Source organism: Opisthocomus hoazin, chromosome 1, assembly GCF_030867145.1.
Source record: "Opisthocomus hoazin isolate bOpiHoa1 chromosome 1, bOpiHoa1.hap1, whole genome shotgun sequence".
In the NCBI taxonomy this organism is placed as follows: domain Eukaryota; kingdom Metazoa; phylum Chordata; class Aves; order Opisthocomiformes; family Opisthocomidae; genus Opisthocomus; species Opisthocomus hoazin.
This window is the reverse complement of record NC_134414.1, coordinates 131,148,462-131,163,850: the sequence shown is the minus strand read 5'-3', so window position 1 is coordinate 131,163,850 and position 15,389 is coordinate 131,148,462. Positions and strand designations below refer to the sequence as shown.

Below are 15,389 nucleotides of genomic sequence, written 5' to 3'. Positions count from 1 at the left end.
CAAATGAAATGAGGCCACACAACAGGACTAATCCTTCCAGTGCTAGCATGCTGCCTGGCATGGTTTTGGCCCACACCAGCCAGCACCTCCCAGATCATGTGCAGGTCTGGTTTGAGGACCACAGTCAGTTCCCAGGAGGCAATATATATACATACACACACATATATGTGTATGAGGATGCCTTGCTTGGAGGGAAGAGAGGTTTGCTGGCATGGCTCTGAGCAATGCCACACACTCAAAGCTGTAGCCTTTATCAGTATCAATGTAGCTGAGTGTCTGAGCTGAGACATCTTCCTACAGCAAGTAGAACACATGACATTTAATGCCTTGATAAGTGAAATGTTTTATCAGGTGGAAAATGATAGAAATAATGGTGTGCCACTTCTCCACCAGAACTATTTTTTTCCTAAGTGGAACAGAAAAGGTTAAAGTTTTAGCAGTAGACAAGTAGTTAATGGTTTATCCATCACAAGGGTATGAATGTATAGTACCATTTTATAGCAGAGCAGACAGTCTGCACGGCAACATGCCTTCGCTCCACTGGGGCAGAATATTGGTCGGAATTACCTGTTGTGTAGTGACCGTGACCCTTTGGGCGCTGTGTATTTGGCAGCTTGTCTTCAGGTTTAAAACAGGTAAGAAATAGAATTCTACCCCATTTGAGCTCTATTGGAGCTCTTCGGGTTCTTTTTCCTTTCCTTAAGTATTTACACATGATTGCTGATAAACATTATTACATCCATGCTGTGTACTTCTTAGGTGGAAATATTTTTCTTCTTACACTGATGTTTCAAGAAGTAGCCCAAACTTTGCATTCTGCTGTAAAACAGAATAGGATGGCAAACAATCTCTGGAGTATTTTCCTTGTAACATGTTTACACTGTACATGATTCCTCTGATAAAGCTTTGAGAAATGTCTTGAAATTTTCTCACTCTTCCGGTAGAAATCTTACTTACTTTTCAACAACAAAAATAAACCTCTAGCTCATCTAGTAAATTACGTTTTAAAGAGGAAATACTTAGCTCTACATATGTTTATATGTTTGCACGCATATAAGCAAAACATGCTGCATAGCACCTGTTAATGTTTTCATTACAGCTTGCATTATAGAAAAATTTGTTGAAAGAATATCGGAGATGCTGGTTTGCATATTCTATACCTGAAAATCAGGTCATTGCACCCTCGTAAGACACTTCTGTGCGCAAACTTGGAGCAGAAAAGTGGTCAGTGTTTCCTCTCCGCAAAACATTCACTATATTGACATGGTACAAAATTATGCATGGACCTATATTAAAAACTCATAGAAAGAATCAGATACTCCTGGCTGCCTGTGCAGCAGGAGACCAAGAAGCCTAGCAAAATGTTTATATGAGGATACATTAGGTTATCTTTACTTCAAGAGATTTATCAGCTGTTTGTAGGGTGGGAACTTACCCAAGCCCAAGAAATGGCACATAAGTAAACAAATTATTTAGCATATGTCAGTATAATCTACTTTTGCCAATATAAGTATATGCCCAGTGCTTTGTTTGACTTGATGGAGCTAAAGCCAGATGAGATGGGAGTTAACTCTCAGTGCAGCTTGGAGATACCTCTACTTATGCCTAGAATTTACACATCTGCAGGCAAACGAGCTGCTAGGAACTGGATTTAAACTGCAGCTACATCGGGGATGGAGAATACCTCCATGCCGATCCGATGCATTGCTTGTTGTGCGTAGTGGTAGTGTTTCTTCTTTATTCAAACTTTAACCACAAGCATTAGCATGAACAGTTCCCACGGTGTCTGATTAAAAAAACCCCAACAGTTCATGATGACATAGTATTATGCAAGAATCTTTTAGTTTTAGTTTAAAAATATATACCTTCAAAATCAATGTGATTCTTGAGATGATTAATGTCTGCAAAACTTCAAAGTCAAAAGCAAATAAAAAGAAGATGTTTTCTGAATCTTAAAATAAAACCAGAAGAACCCCATGATTTTAAGGCAATGTCACAATCACTGGAGCCTGACGAGTTCTGCTGCGTGTGGGGTAGACATGACTGCATTACTCAGTTTGAGAATTCGTGTTTGTGAAAGACACAGATTTCCCTCTGAAAAAAAGAAAAAGCACTTTACAATGAGACCTTGAACAGTAGGCTAAGAAAGGTTACCAAGAAGCACTAAACAGAGCCACGGTTTCGACTAGGATTAACAGATACCACGAGCGTCACGTTGTTGTTACAAAGGGTCTTTTCGGGTGAAGGCAAAGTTAAGGCCGGTACCACATGCTGGCACCTGCTTTTTGCTGCACGGGCTGCGTGGCAGCTGTGTCTGCACCTCCAGGGGTAAGTGCTGGACTTTTTACCCCACAGCTTGGTGCTTTTCTGTTTTACCGCTTTCAAAGGAGTGTCAGCCCTATCTTCCTTTTCCCCTTTCCCTTTCCTTATGCTCTTTTTGCAGCCTGTGGCTAACAGTGCCACAGCCAGTCCCCGATACCCTGGCCCGGCTGTGGGAGCGGTGCCACCACTGCTCCCACCACAGCTGCCCAGGGTCTGTGCAGTTGCAGAGCAGCCCCTCTCCTGCCCTGGTTGTGGGACCCTCTGTGCCAGATTACCCTGCTGCGTCACCTTCTGCCTGGCTGCTTTGGGCACGCGTTCACCCAGCAAGGCAGCGGCTCGGAGCTGCGCTGCAGGTCCCCCAGTATTTTGTGGTTTCCCAGGCTTCAAGTCCAAAGCCAGTGGCTGAGCCCTGGTGTCACCCCCATGCCACACGGCCCTGTGTGCCACACGCGCATGGCTGGCAGGCGAGCCGGCGCTGCTGGGCGATGGGGCAACAGCTACCCAACCAGGCACCCAGCTCCCCCAGATACAGCCGTTCTCCGCAGCTGCCTAGCTTGGGCCACCCAGATCCCAGCTGCTGGAGGAGTTTTCCTTTCTTTTCTGGAAGATTTCCAACGGAGAGACAATGTGTTTTGAAGAGCTGACGGCTAGCGGAGACATTACCTAGCGACACACAGATGTTATTCCACTGTCATCACAGACATCTGGCTGTAATGCAGCTGAGACAGCCTGAAACCCAAATGCTAAATAGCAACAACATGAGCAAAAGCTGAGTGATGCGCGCCAAGAACAGAATTACCCCTGCCACGTGGCACATCCCCTATAGTTTGCAATAATCTTCCAGTTACATGAATCCTGTTAAAGACCAAGAAGTTAGGCAATCTTTCTAGTTCAGTGAGGACATCAGAAATGTACAATAGCACGTGTTCCTGACAGCACTGTTTACTTTCGAATTTTCTGGCTTTGCTCTGTTTGTCAGTGTCTCAAAACACAGGCACTAAAATGTCAGATCTAATGTCAGTCCTCAGCTCCAGCTTTCTGCATTATTTCAAGGCAGATGCTGCACACAGTGCACAGGTGCACAATTTCCACCATAAACCTTATGTGAAGGGATTCCAACTCCATCCTCCACTTAGGGAACGGGTGAGATTGACTGTGAGGAAGCCTCAGTCTGTGGAGATACCCCAGGTGTTGGACCCATCTTTCAGAGCCTGAGGTCCATCAGCTCCTTCTGCCGAGTTTCAGCATCCGTGAAAGGACGGGAACGACTCTCACACGCATGGATACGATGCACAGTCGGACTCTTTATTATCCCGCTTGTGTGATTATATACATTTCCCATATCTGTACACGCAATTACGCTTACATCGGATAGGCTACAGACATAAATCACACGCTGTTCACACGCCCCACATTCCCTTATGATTGGTAACTATGCACTAACGCCAATAGCAACAGACCGCCTCCACATCCTTGAACACATCTTGTTTTTGCTAACCCACACCATGTGCCCTATCAGAACTTTCTCAATGGCTATTCTTAGCTGTCTTTTCCAGCGGCCTGTTCAATTATGCTGTTTTGCTTAAGTGGCCTAGTCGTGCTAACTGTCAAGCTACATCGACCCCAGCATCCTTCCCTGTTGCAACTTCTGCTGCAGAATACCCCTTAGCCATTCAAGTTTTGCCAGTCTCTTCTTTAAGAAACCTTAACATTTTCAGAGCTTGTCAAACATAGCAAATACCATGGTATATTCAGAAATTTCTAAGATCTGCAATTTCTCTGCCATTGCTTAGACTGTGCTTTTTTGTTTCCTGAAGCTGTGGCAGCCTGTGCAACGACTATTTCCAACAAAAGCTGCTATTTCTGCCAGAAGACAGAATAAAACTAGGCACTCTTCCTGGAGTGTGGATAGAAGCAGTGGCTAAGATTGGGGCATGGATTTTTATCTGCTTTATCCTATAATGTCTGGCTTAAATCAGAGTATGTCTGTCTGATTCTTGGATGTGTGACTATCCACATCTTTGCTACGGTTCCACGTCCCTCAGCACTGGGAATCTGTGGCCCTGTTTTGCCTTCTCGCTCCTGTGAAATCCTGCAGAAGTAATTTGGGCTTTTCATTGGTTCAACAGCTTGAGCTTTCGGCAGTCTGGACATTCACTCTTGCTCGTCCAGCAGCTGCGCAAAACTGTTCCCACCTGCATCGTTGTGGGAATGCAAATTCATGTTTGAAAGCTACATTCATGCCATTGGTTTTAGGGACAAGGAGGGACCAGTGACTGAGTACATGTATGAAACTGTGGGTTACATATATTTTTTAGTTGAAGCTTCAAATAAAACATGTTTGTTTCTTTCCTTCATCAAATTACATAGATACGTGTTTTTACATATGTATTCATGAATATACATATCTCTTTTGATTCTTTATTTACACAGACACTACAGAACCCGTGGTACCTCCGTGCTTCTGCTTCAACGGTGGCATCTGTCGAGATGGAGTCTGCGTGTGCCCAGAGGAGTGGGTGGGATCTCTTTGTGAGATAGGTCGGTACAAGCCAGGAAGCATGGGCAGCTGGCGTCATTTCTGGGAACCCCTCTGCTTCGGGAGGCCTCTGATCCTTCCCCCTGGCCTAGACCCGCTCAGCAGGGTCAGATCTGCAAGCAGTGATGTGGCTCTTCTTGCTAGGTGAGGCCGTATCCTTCATCCACTTCTGTCACTCTTTCAAATCAGTAATATATCTGGGGAGGACATTACAGGTTTCAACCATCTGTGGCCTGTTTCTAACCAATTTGGCCTTTATTTGAATTCCTCTGTTTGAAGATCACAGTGACTTGAAAATCCGATGCAGCCCTCAGTGGCCAGCACTGCTGTGTCCAGAAATGCCAGTGTTTAAGGGACACCATCCAGCCCAGCACCCGACAGGACAACTCCTGTCCTCAGCTCCTGCAGCCACTGGCACTGGTTTTGGATGAGTTTAATTTTCCATGCTTGGCATAGCACTGGACTGGCTGACTCCCATTTCAGTCCCCTCTGCCGCAGCATGGCATCTCCGCACTGCCGTAACCAGAGTGGGTGCTCCCAGCCGATGCTGGGAGGGTGCTGGCTCACCCAGCCACAGTATCTCCAGAACTGGTAAGATTCTCAGCTCACGCTTTCAAAGCCAACAACCCACACTGTGTCCAGTGTGACACGTGGATACGCTGTCACGTGTCAGCTGCAGCTTTGTCAAATGAACTCACATGTTTGGTCAGAGGGATGTTGGAAGATCTGCAGCTTATCCAGGAAAATATTCTTGGTGGGTGAAGACTTCTAGGTAGATGGAAACTTCAGGTCTCCCATGTCATTTTCCTTATCTCAGGATGGGTAGCATATCCAACAGACAACGACACATTGGATGGGTTCATGACGGATTGGAACATTTGAGCAAAAAGTTTCAGAGAAGTTGGCCTAAATAAAATAACCATAGCTGGCATTTCAGCACTGGAAGCAAACCATTATGATGACTCTAATTCCCTGTGCTCTCTCCTCTGGTATTCTGTATTTGATTTGCTGCAAATTGCCTTTAAGAATAGATTTACGCCACTGTAGGTTTTAAATTGCATGAGGTAAGAATGTTTGGGAAGACAGCATTAACTTGAAACAATAACAAATTTTATTGCATTTACAAAATTTGAATTTTAGTCCATTTTCCTGAGGAGCATTTATACTGCCCATCTGTTTGTCGTTCCACCTTCCTGGTGACTTTAACTTGCTAATCAGTTTCAACAAAATTCACTAGATGGTTACAGGTCTTAAATGTCTTAAGATTCTATAAGTTTTGCACATATCCCTAGCTGGGCAGAGAAGACCAACCTGTAAATACCTCGCTGAGGAAAAGACAAGGAGACTTATTCCGGCAGTGAGGAGGTGGGGGCCACATGGCCAGTCCATCCACCCTAGCCACTAAGATGCGTAGCTCTAAACTACACATGACATTTGACTCTTCTCTATCAGCTAACAAAATAAAGATGCATATTTTATGTACATTTGGATGTATTTTATGTATTATATCTAAAGATGGATGCAGGACACAGAGTTGGGTGGGGGCTGAGGCATGATGGAGCATAGCGAGTGTTGTAGCATAGTGCTAAAGGTGTCAGCTGGAAGAAAGTGCTCTTGAGTGTTGGGGGTATAGAGGAGGTGATCTGGTTTATTGCCACAAGAAGAGAGCAGGGAATATAGGGTAGACAACTTTTGTAAAACAATTACTTTTGTTCCAGTGGTGATGGAAAAATTCCACTTGGCTCATATTTCATTACTTTTGTACATTATGTCATGGTTACTTTTCTTCACAGATCATGACAAAGGGCCTGGTTTTCTTCCTACTTGTGGTTTGTTGTTTTTTCTTAAATTCTGGAGCAATTCTACTGAAGTCAGAATATTTGCAGTAATTTGAGATGTGCATCAGCAGGGAAAAAACCACCAAACAATTTTATTTCAGATGGACTCTCTCCTGTAAGTCCAAGCCCCAGTAGTATAGATATGTATACAAACCAGCCCTAACCACTTTCAGATCAAGGCTTGAACAGCTAGAAAGATAAAGCTTGAATAGGTACTCATCTATGAATGTGTATGCATCCATGCATGAATGTAGCAACTTATTCCTGGCTTTCATCTGTCAGAAGGAAGACAGGATCATCACAAAAAGTATTCTCATCCATCAGTCTGGACAGGATTCATCCAAGACTGCTGAAAGACCTGGCTGATGTCACTGTGGGGCTGTTATCTGTCACCTACGAAAAACCACAGTGATCAAGGGAGGTCACGGAGAACTCCAAGAAAAAGAAAGTCAACATTATGCCCACCTTTAAGAAAGGCAAGAAGGAGGACTGGGGAAACCATAAGTTGGTCAGGCGGTACAGGCCTTAGCAGTATTATGGAGCACAACCTCTTGGAGTCTATTTCCATACATGTCAAAGACAAGCAGATAATCAAGAACAGTCAGTATGGATTTACAAATGGCAAGTCATGTCTGACCAACCCAGCTGCCTTCCATATGAAATAACGGGCTATGTAGATAACAGAAGAGCAACAAATCTAATATACCTTGATTTTAGAGAGGCCTTTGATGCCCTCTCCCTCAGCATTCATGTTTGGTAGGTGAAGATGTAGGGGCTTGGTGAAAGAATCATTAGCTGGGTTGAAAATTAACTCAATAGCCAAGCTCAAAGGGTAGTGATCAGTGACTTGACCGGCATATTGTAAAAGCAGAGTAAACTCTTGGTTGATACTAGGGCCAATGTTATTCAATGTCTTGATCGCAGACCTGAAGGATGACACATCATGCTGTCTCATTAAATCTGCAGATAATACTAAACTTGGGGTGGGGTCAGGCAGCGGTATTGTTGACACAGTTAATGGCAGAGCTTCAATGGAGAAGAACCTGAAGATCATGTCAACAGAAACCTCATAGTGTCCAACAAGGACAATTGCCAATCTCTGTGCCAGGGACATTGGTACAGACCAGGAACTTCCTGGCTGAGGAGCACCCTGCTGGAAATTACCTCAGAGTGACGGTGGATGCCAAGTTCAATATGAACCAACAGCGTGTGTTCAATGCAAACAAGGCAGAGCAGCTGTGCTATGTGGAGGGAGGCAGGTTGATGGACACTGTTACCCTCCCCTTCTTGGCAATGGTGAGGTACCACTGGGAAATCCGTGCTTAATTTTGCCCCCTGCACCCCAGGCTGAAAAGACTTGGAGAAACCAGAGAGGGTCCAGCAGGATGCTGCGAGGATGGTGAGGGGCCAAGGGCAGGTGGCCTGCGGGGAGCGTTTGAGGGAGCTGGGCTTGTTCAGTGGGGTGCAGAGGAGGCTGAGGGCAGAGCTAACGGCAGCCTCTAGCTAATGGAGTGGGAGTGCAGAGACCATGGAATCCAAACTGGTTTCATTAGCACCAGATAGTAAAGTAAAGGGCAGCAGTCATAAACTGCAGTTTGAGAGGCTGAGGTTGAACACGAAGAGGAACGTTTTGGTTAGAAAGGCAGTATGTCACTGGAACACATTGTCCAGTGGGCACGCGGAGCCTGTGTTTGGCCTAGATGCCCTCCAGAGGTTCCTGCCACTGAGACACCTCACCCTGTTAATCAACTCCTAGCAAGTGAGGTTGCACCATGCGTGGTGCTGTAAGGCAGACCTAATCTTTGCGGAGTCACGCATCCTTATTTGTTCAAAACCATTTCTATAGAAGAAAAGTATCATTGTGTCATGGGAAACTGAGGCCCTATAGAAAACAAGACCCATAGAAAGTTACACGACTTGGCAAGGAAACCGGTGCCAGAACATGGAGAACACTCCAGGTCTCCCGAGCCCTCCTCATGACCCCAACCATAAGTATGCTTCTTTGACTCAGTCCTGCTAATGGGACACAGTCAGCTGAAATGTGGTCCGAATTAGCAAAAGTCAGCAAAACCGAGATGTTGCAAGCCCTAAGACCAAGCAAAAATTTTCTGCCTATGTGCTGCAGTATTTTTTTCAAGTGCTTGGAGCATTGGAAGGTAAATTTTTGTGAAGTTACGGCAGTACGGTACAATGTGAGAATGGGATTGTATGGGATTTTAGGGTTTCAGTGACTTCATAAATATCACCTGCAGCAGCTCAGCAGCTTGGTTTTAGTCAAGATTTACCTAACTGCTTTTACAGTCATTTATTTCCTTTAGGGCAAAAGATTCAAAGAGTTTCTATTGTGTCAATGTTACTTTATTTTTGAAAATTACTCCTTGTATTAAAAATATTTGATCTGGGTATATGTTTTTTTTTCCCTTCTGTGCAGTTAATTTCTGTGAAGCCAGTACTTGCACAGTGAACATTTCTGAAAGCATTATAAAAAACCTTACTTTTGAACGGATCATAGTAGGTAAATACGGCAACTCCAAAGAAAAATGCGAACCTGATACTGTGAACGGTATGTGCTTCTTTCCTTTCACTTCTAATTCCCAGAATTAAATGTAACGATTGTGAAAGATGTGAGATTATTAGACCAGATGAGAGCTCGGTGTTGCAAACCTTTCCACACAGCTTTCTACCCCAAATGCAGACAATTCAAGGTACACACGCCGAGTTGTATCCATGCCTGTCTGGGACAAGGCTGAGAATCAGTTAATATCTGCTCCTGAATGGTCGTTTGATAGAAAAATAATCTATTTATATCCTGTTATTTAGCATTAGGATTAAGGACACTTTCTATCCCTTATGGGTCCACGAACTGTCTCAGCTTTCAGAGACTTTGTAGAGGTGTAGGTGTTGCACAGCTGTTCCACATGCCCTTTGCATTTCTTTCATGACATACAACCTATGTTTTTCAGGACATGATAAAAAGTCTTTCTGATAGCCCAGTGCTGATGCTTGTGCCTCCCATTTAAGAGATGTTTTTCTGCAGCTCTAGTGTAACTAAACCTATTTGAATTTGGCATGAATAACGTTGGCCACTCTGACAAGATTGTGTATGTGAGTATAAAACATGTTCTAAAAAGAACAATAGCTAGTTAAATAATTGATGGCCACTCATAACTCTAAAATACAAACATTTTACATGCACACAGAAAATAACACTGGATAGGGTGTCACACCCACAGTACAGTTTTAATTCCCAGTGAGGTCATGTGCATGTGCATGAGTGCTTGTGTACTAAATATGTATCCTTCTGCTTTTACAAAATTACAGGTAATGCTTCAATAGCAATCCGGATGTGCTTCAGAGAAGGGAGAATTCCTACTTTAGAGCTCCCCAAAATTCTGAATTGTAATGAAAATCTTGACTCCCTAGCATCACAGGTAACCTCAAATTACTATTTAAAAAGTGACTGAGATTCTGCATCATTCCAAGAGAAAAGGAAATTGAGGCAAGAAATATGTATTTGTGTTACATTTCTTAAAACTTTGCAAAAAGCAAAATGAACCACCAAAGTCTTTTTCAGTGGCATTCTTGGCATGCACCTGCTTTGCAAATGGCCTGAATTTCCAGCGGTGATTGTTTTATTTTGCTTGGTTTTGCCTGAACACAGTGTCCCATTTCGTATTTCTTAACTGGCCCGGAAGTTCCTCAGTCAGGTTCCCAGTTCACAGCAAACACCTTCAAATGGAGGTGATGCCGACCCAGGCTACCAAATCATCGAGAAAGTGGAAGGGATTTGGAGAAGACTGGCATGAGGGAACAAAGTGATGCTGCCACTGATGCCTTAGGAAGGATTAAGAGCAAAGCCTCTCCATTCAGTCCTACAATCAGCTAAATGTGGATGAAACACTTCCGTCCCTCAAGAATTCAAATTCAAACTCTCTTGTATGAACGACAGCCTTTTCCTGATAAAATTCATAAGCCCCTACCTAGGCTTTGCTTGAAGGCTTAACTCTGCCGTATCCACAAAACATGTAGACCTGAATATGACTAAGCATATTACAGACAGTGACTGCTTCCCTTCTGCTTCTGCGTTTAATTTCCTTATCACTAGTTCCAATTGAAAAAAAAGTAAGATAAAAGACACCAGCTACAGTCCCTTTAAGCAAGAGAAGTCTACTTCATCATGCATTTTTGCTTGACTATTGTACCTTCAACCCAATGCTTTGCTTGCCTGGGTCCTTTGATGGGAAACCCTTGAGACTGAGATTGTATTTTCCCAGTACGCAGCCTTCACTAAATGGTTCAAATGTCAAATCTTCCCTAAAGTAATATGTAGTATTAGTAGCAGGTATTTCTAGCGCTAATAAGACATAACACAAGGTTGTAACACAAGGTGATTTCGCTGCCGTTAGTGATCTGGAGTTTTTGCGATGGGTTGCGATGTCGTGCTGCCATCTACTGAACCCAGGGCAGCTTGGGGTGCAAAAGGTGAATGCCTGGAAATGCGAGGAGGAGGAGGTGTTCATGCTAGTGATCCAGAGCCCAGGTTGAAAAGGATTTTATTCCTTTTAAATACAAATATTTACTTTGAATGCAAGGTCATGCTGTAAGTCAGAAGTGAAAATATAGTGGAAATAGGCATTCATGATGTACTGTTTGTTCATGGTGCATATGGAGATGTTTTCAAGTCAAATAATATCATCTCCAATAATTACAAATGCAAACTTCCTTCCTCCCCATGCAACACAGCCACCTTTCTTTCCTACCATTGCAAGCTTTATAAACACTTCAGAGCTGCATGATTGAATTAATCTTGATTTTGATAGCTTCCCAACATAAACAATTTGAGAACAATTCCGTTATTGAAGCTATTCATTTAAGCTATTCATTGACTGGATTAGAAAAGGGATGACTTGATAACACTGTTTAGTTGGTCTCCATAGCCTACAAAGGAAATTCCCCAGATGATTAGAACACATTCCATCCCTTAAAGTCTTATTGTTACCCAGCTATACCTTAATGTAACATATGGCAAATGCGTCATCTCTTTTTGTGTTTAGACTCTTAACATACTATAGACATTTACACTTTACCCCTTAAGTGCTAACTGATTCAAACTGGACCCAAACCGTGCTTCTAGCAATTCTTACCAATATCTCCAGCACCAGGATCTTTTCTTTATTTTTCTACATTTATTCCAAGCTGACACTATATACAATGTACTGAAGTGAGGATAATGTTATCTCTGCAGGTTATGACCACTGTGTTGAGAAGCACTATTATTCCAGATGACATTTTTCAAGTTTCTCTGATAGCTTTTCTAAAAATCCCACTCTGGCTATTTAAGGAATAGTGAAAGCTGTACGGAAGTTTATAGACTCAGAACCTCAATGACCTCAAGACAAATGGGAGGTCCTGCTGCTGCCTACAGCTACCTCACGGGAAGTTGTGGAGAACGATGGGGCCACGCTCTTCTTTGAGGTGTGCAGCTTTAGAACAAGCAGCAATGGACACAAGTTGCAAGATGTGAAATTCCAAGTAGATAAGAGAAAATTTTTCCCCTTGAGGCTGGTCAAACACAAGTAGGCCTCTGAAGGGGACTGCAGATATTCAAAGTGAGCCCCTGAGCAGCCTGCTCTCAGCTGGCCCTGCTGGGCTGGGTGACCTCCAGGGCTTCCTTCCAACCTCTGCTACTCCATGAGTCCATGAAATCATCCCCTAGGGAGAATTTGCAGATGAGGCCTACTTGGCATGAACAGAAATAATTTAAACCACCTATTGCTTATACATTTTGCTTGTTATGTAATAATGTAATGAAAGTGGTGACTTTTTTTCCTTTTCTCCTTTCCTTTCTGTTGAATGGCATTACCCTAACAGGCTGAAACTGCGGACTACGGCAATGTTTCAGTTATTGCAAGTAACACTCAAATCCTCACCTCCGTGCCAGACCAACTGACCACACAGAACATCTCTGCTGCTGCAAACATTGCAGTGCAGATTCTGAAAAAGCCAAATGTTTCCGAAGACTCTCAGGTGAGGTTTATTGAGACTAAAATAAGATTTTTATGGCTTAATATTTGGGATATCCATTCTGTCCCCTCTCCACCACTCTTCAAAGTGCTTCCATTTAACTGTACGTAACAAAACAACCAAATGCCTTCACTTTGCCCTTAGCGATACGGCACGTTATTTAAATGGCCCTGAGTGCACACTTGCGGAATCACTGTTGGGTCAGTTCTCAGACCAGAGTGTAAATTTGTTTCTTATCAACTATTTAGACTTGCATATATCTGAAATTCTAATATAAGCATCATTTGATATTTAAGTTAATCATTTAATCCTTACTGTCTAAATTAATAATAGTGTGGTATTTATGAACCCATTGGGACAAAGCTGGTGTTCTCTCGAATGGCATCCTGTGCTTTGTTTCCTCCATTGTGTGTACCTTCAAGCAAAGCTTATTAAGTGTTCTTACTTGCCCAACGCATCAGGTGATACATTTCAATTGCATTTGAATATTGCCTCTTTCTTCTGCTTGTCTCAGGCATCTGTGGCAGTAATGGCTACCGTGAGTCAACTCTTGGATGCCAACAAAACAGAATTCAACGATGATAACCTTGTCAATATTACATCAAGGTAACTTTAGCTTTTGCCCTTCTTTTTCAGATGTAGTAAACTGCATTTCCCCTTCTGTTTCATGCTGAAATGGTTCATGGACAAGTCAAAACTTTTTCAGTGTTAAACTCCAGTGTGCAATTTGATTGATTCAGTAGATTTACACCAATATAAACAATTTTGGCTGGATTTTTCTGCTTTGGAGAAAGGATGAGGATAGGGAATGAGAAGCAGTTCCTACTGGAGAATGAAATCAGAGAGGAAGATCAGAAGCTGAACCTGTAGCCATATATTAACAAATAACGGCAACTTTTATCCCACTCATTATTTCAATGCAGCCTCACAAAAGAAATGGAAGAATTTTCTTTGACTGGCAACATCACACAGCCCAACGTTGCAATACAGTCTGCCCCATTGAAATTAAACTCCTCTATGATTCTATTTTCGGCACAGAGAGGTAAGTCTGGGTGTGTTGTTGGATTTACGTGGACAAGGTGGTAAGTACCATAAATTCTAATGCATCCACTGCTAATCTTTTCAGGTACAGTGCTGGGATATTATCAGTCAACGAAACTAGAAATACAGGAAAATGTCCCTGGGCTTATTAGTGACCTCAGTATTGAAGTTCAGATACTGCTCAACATTACAAATAACAGTAAGTTCTTTCTCCTACTGAAAACTGTGCCTGGGAAAACTGTGAATGAATATTCACTAAAAATCTCATTTGGAAAAGAAAGACCCCTTAGCCAATATAAACAATTACCCGTTGTTTTTTTATGCATGCTGATGCCATGCTGTGGTAGAAGAAATGCACGTCAAACGAGCTGGATAAACTTATTTACAGATTAATGCACATGTACATAGAATGGCCAGAACGCTTTCAGTGTTTGGGAATTTTTCATTTGTTTTGTTTTCTAAAATTGAGAATGTAATGAATCTTTGACCATACCTCGATAGACATCAAGAGCAAAAGCTAGTGCATATGTGCCTCGCCTGAAATCCACATCAATCGGTTCAACTAAAATTGCTACTGCTGGCAGGTGTCATCCAGGACATATGCATCCTCACACCTACGTATTGGGACAGTCTGTAATGGCATGGTCACATGGGATTTTTCCAGATGTCCATTATGTACAGTCTGCAGCGCTCAGAGGGTAAAAGTGTCAACTGGGGCGGGGGGGGAAGCTTAAATTTCCTCTGCTTTGTTTGCTGTAGAAGCTGGTGTGTGTAGAGGAGCTGAGCTCTGAACATGTGCAATTTTATGACATGCTAAAAATTGCAAGAGTTTCACACTGGGCACCTGAAACCAGCAGACTTGTCCTTAGTCTCTGTATAGTGACAGTAACACTAAGAGGTCACAGCACAAGCATATAATGAAGGTGAAGCTTGTTGGAGCACTTAAACATCATATTGCTGAACATGATTCATATACAAGCCCACAAGGAAATGAATAATTCAGTCCTCTCACCAGGGTTAGAAAGCAGTTGAAGAGATAAATCAGGTAGCCCCACACACCCAGCAATGAGGTTAAAATACACACTGAATGGCTCATTAACTGGTCACTGTCCTTTCCACTCACTGTTTCAGACAGCAATCCTGTGGAAAAACAATTTCATCATGTATTTAAAGTCTTTATCATAATGGTTGTATATCATAACACTTACCTCGAGGGCTAGATTGAATGCATAGCTTATTTTTTTTTTAATATTTCTTCAATATTAAATGCACAATTGTGAAATTTTGTAGATATAAAATTAATTAGTCTCTCTTGATGATCCAGTCAGAGGGAGATCAAATCAGTCTCTTTTGATCTCAAATAAAAAGTACAAAATCAAGAATAAAAGCAATTATATAAAACAGGATTTTTGCTTCGTCATTCAAGCAACAATTAAGACCAGTGATTTAAATCACTTTGCTGAAATCTTTCCAATTTGGCAGAAGAGTGCAAAAGAAATAGAGTCCAAAAGCTGGGTGTGAAGACGGAAGCCCAGCCAACCTCTTTTATCCTCTGACTTCCTAACTATAAACATCCCTGTTGTCACTATTTCTTATTTAGTGTTATTAAAAGCCTGGCCATTTTG

General features: G+C 42.5%; 1 protein-coding gene across 1 annotated transcript in view; it reads left to right on the top strand.

Annotated features, from left to right (window-relative positions):
• The first annotated feature begins 526 nt into the window (after positions 1-526).
• ADGRG7 (adhesion G protein-coupled receptor G7) overlaps positions 527-15,389 on the top strand; it is a 29,780-nt gene continuing 14,917 nt past the window's right edge. Inside the window, exons 1-8 of the mRNA XM_075414144.1 lie at positions 527-635; positions 4,756-4,863; positions 9,131-9,262; positions 10,021-10,130; positions 12,571-12,726; positions 13,238-13,329; positions 13,647-13,765; positions 13,850-13,963. Coding sequence (XP_075270259.1) covers positions 527-635; positions 4,756-4,863; positions 9,131-9,262; positions 10,021-10,130; positions 12,571-12,726; positions 13,238-13,329; positions 13,647-13,765; positions 13,850-13,963 — 940 coding nt within the window. The remainder of the gene's footprint in view (positions 636-4,755; positions 4,864-9,130; positions 9,263-10,020; positions 10,131-12,570; positions 12,727-13,237; positions 13,330-13,646; positions 13,766-13,849; positions 13,964-15,389) is intronic.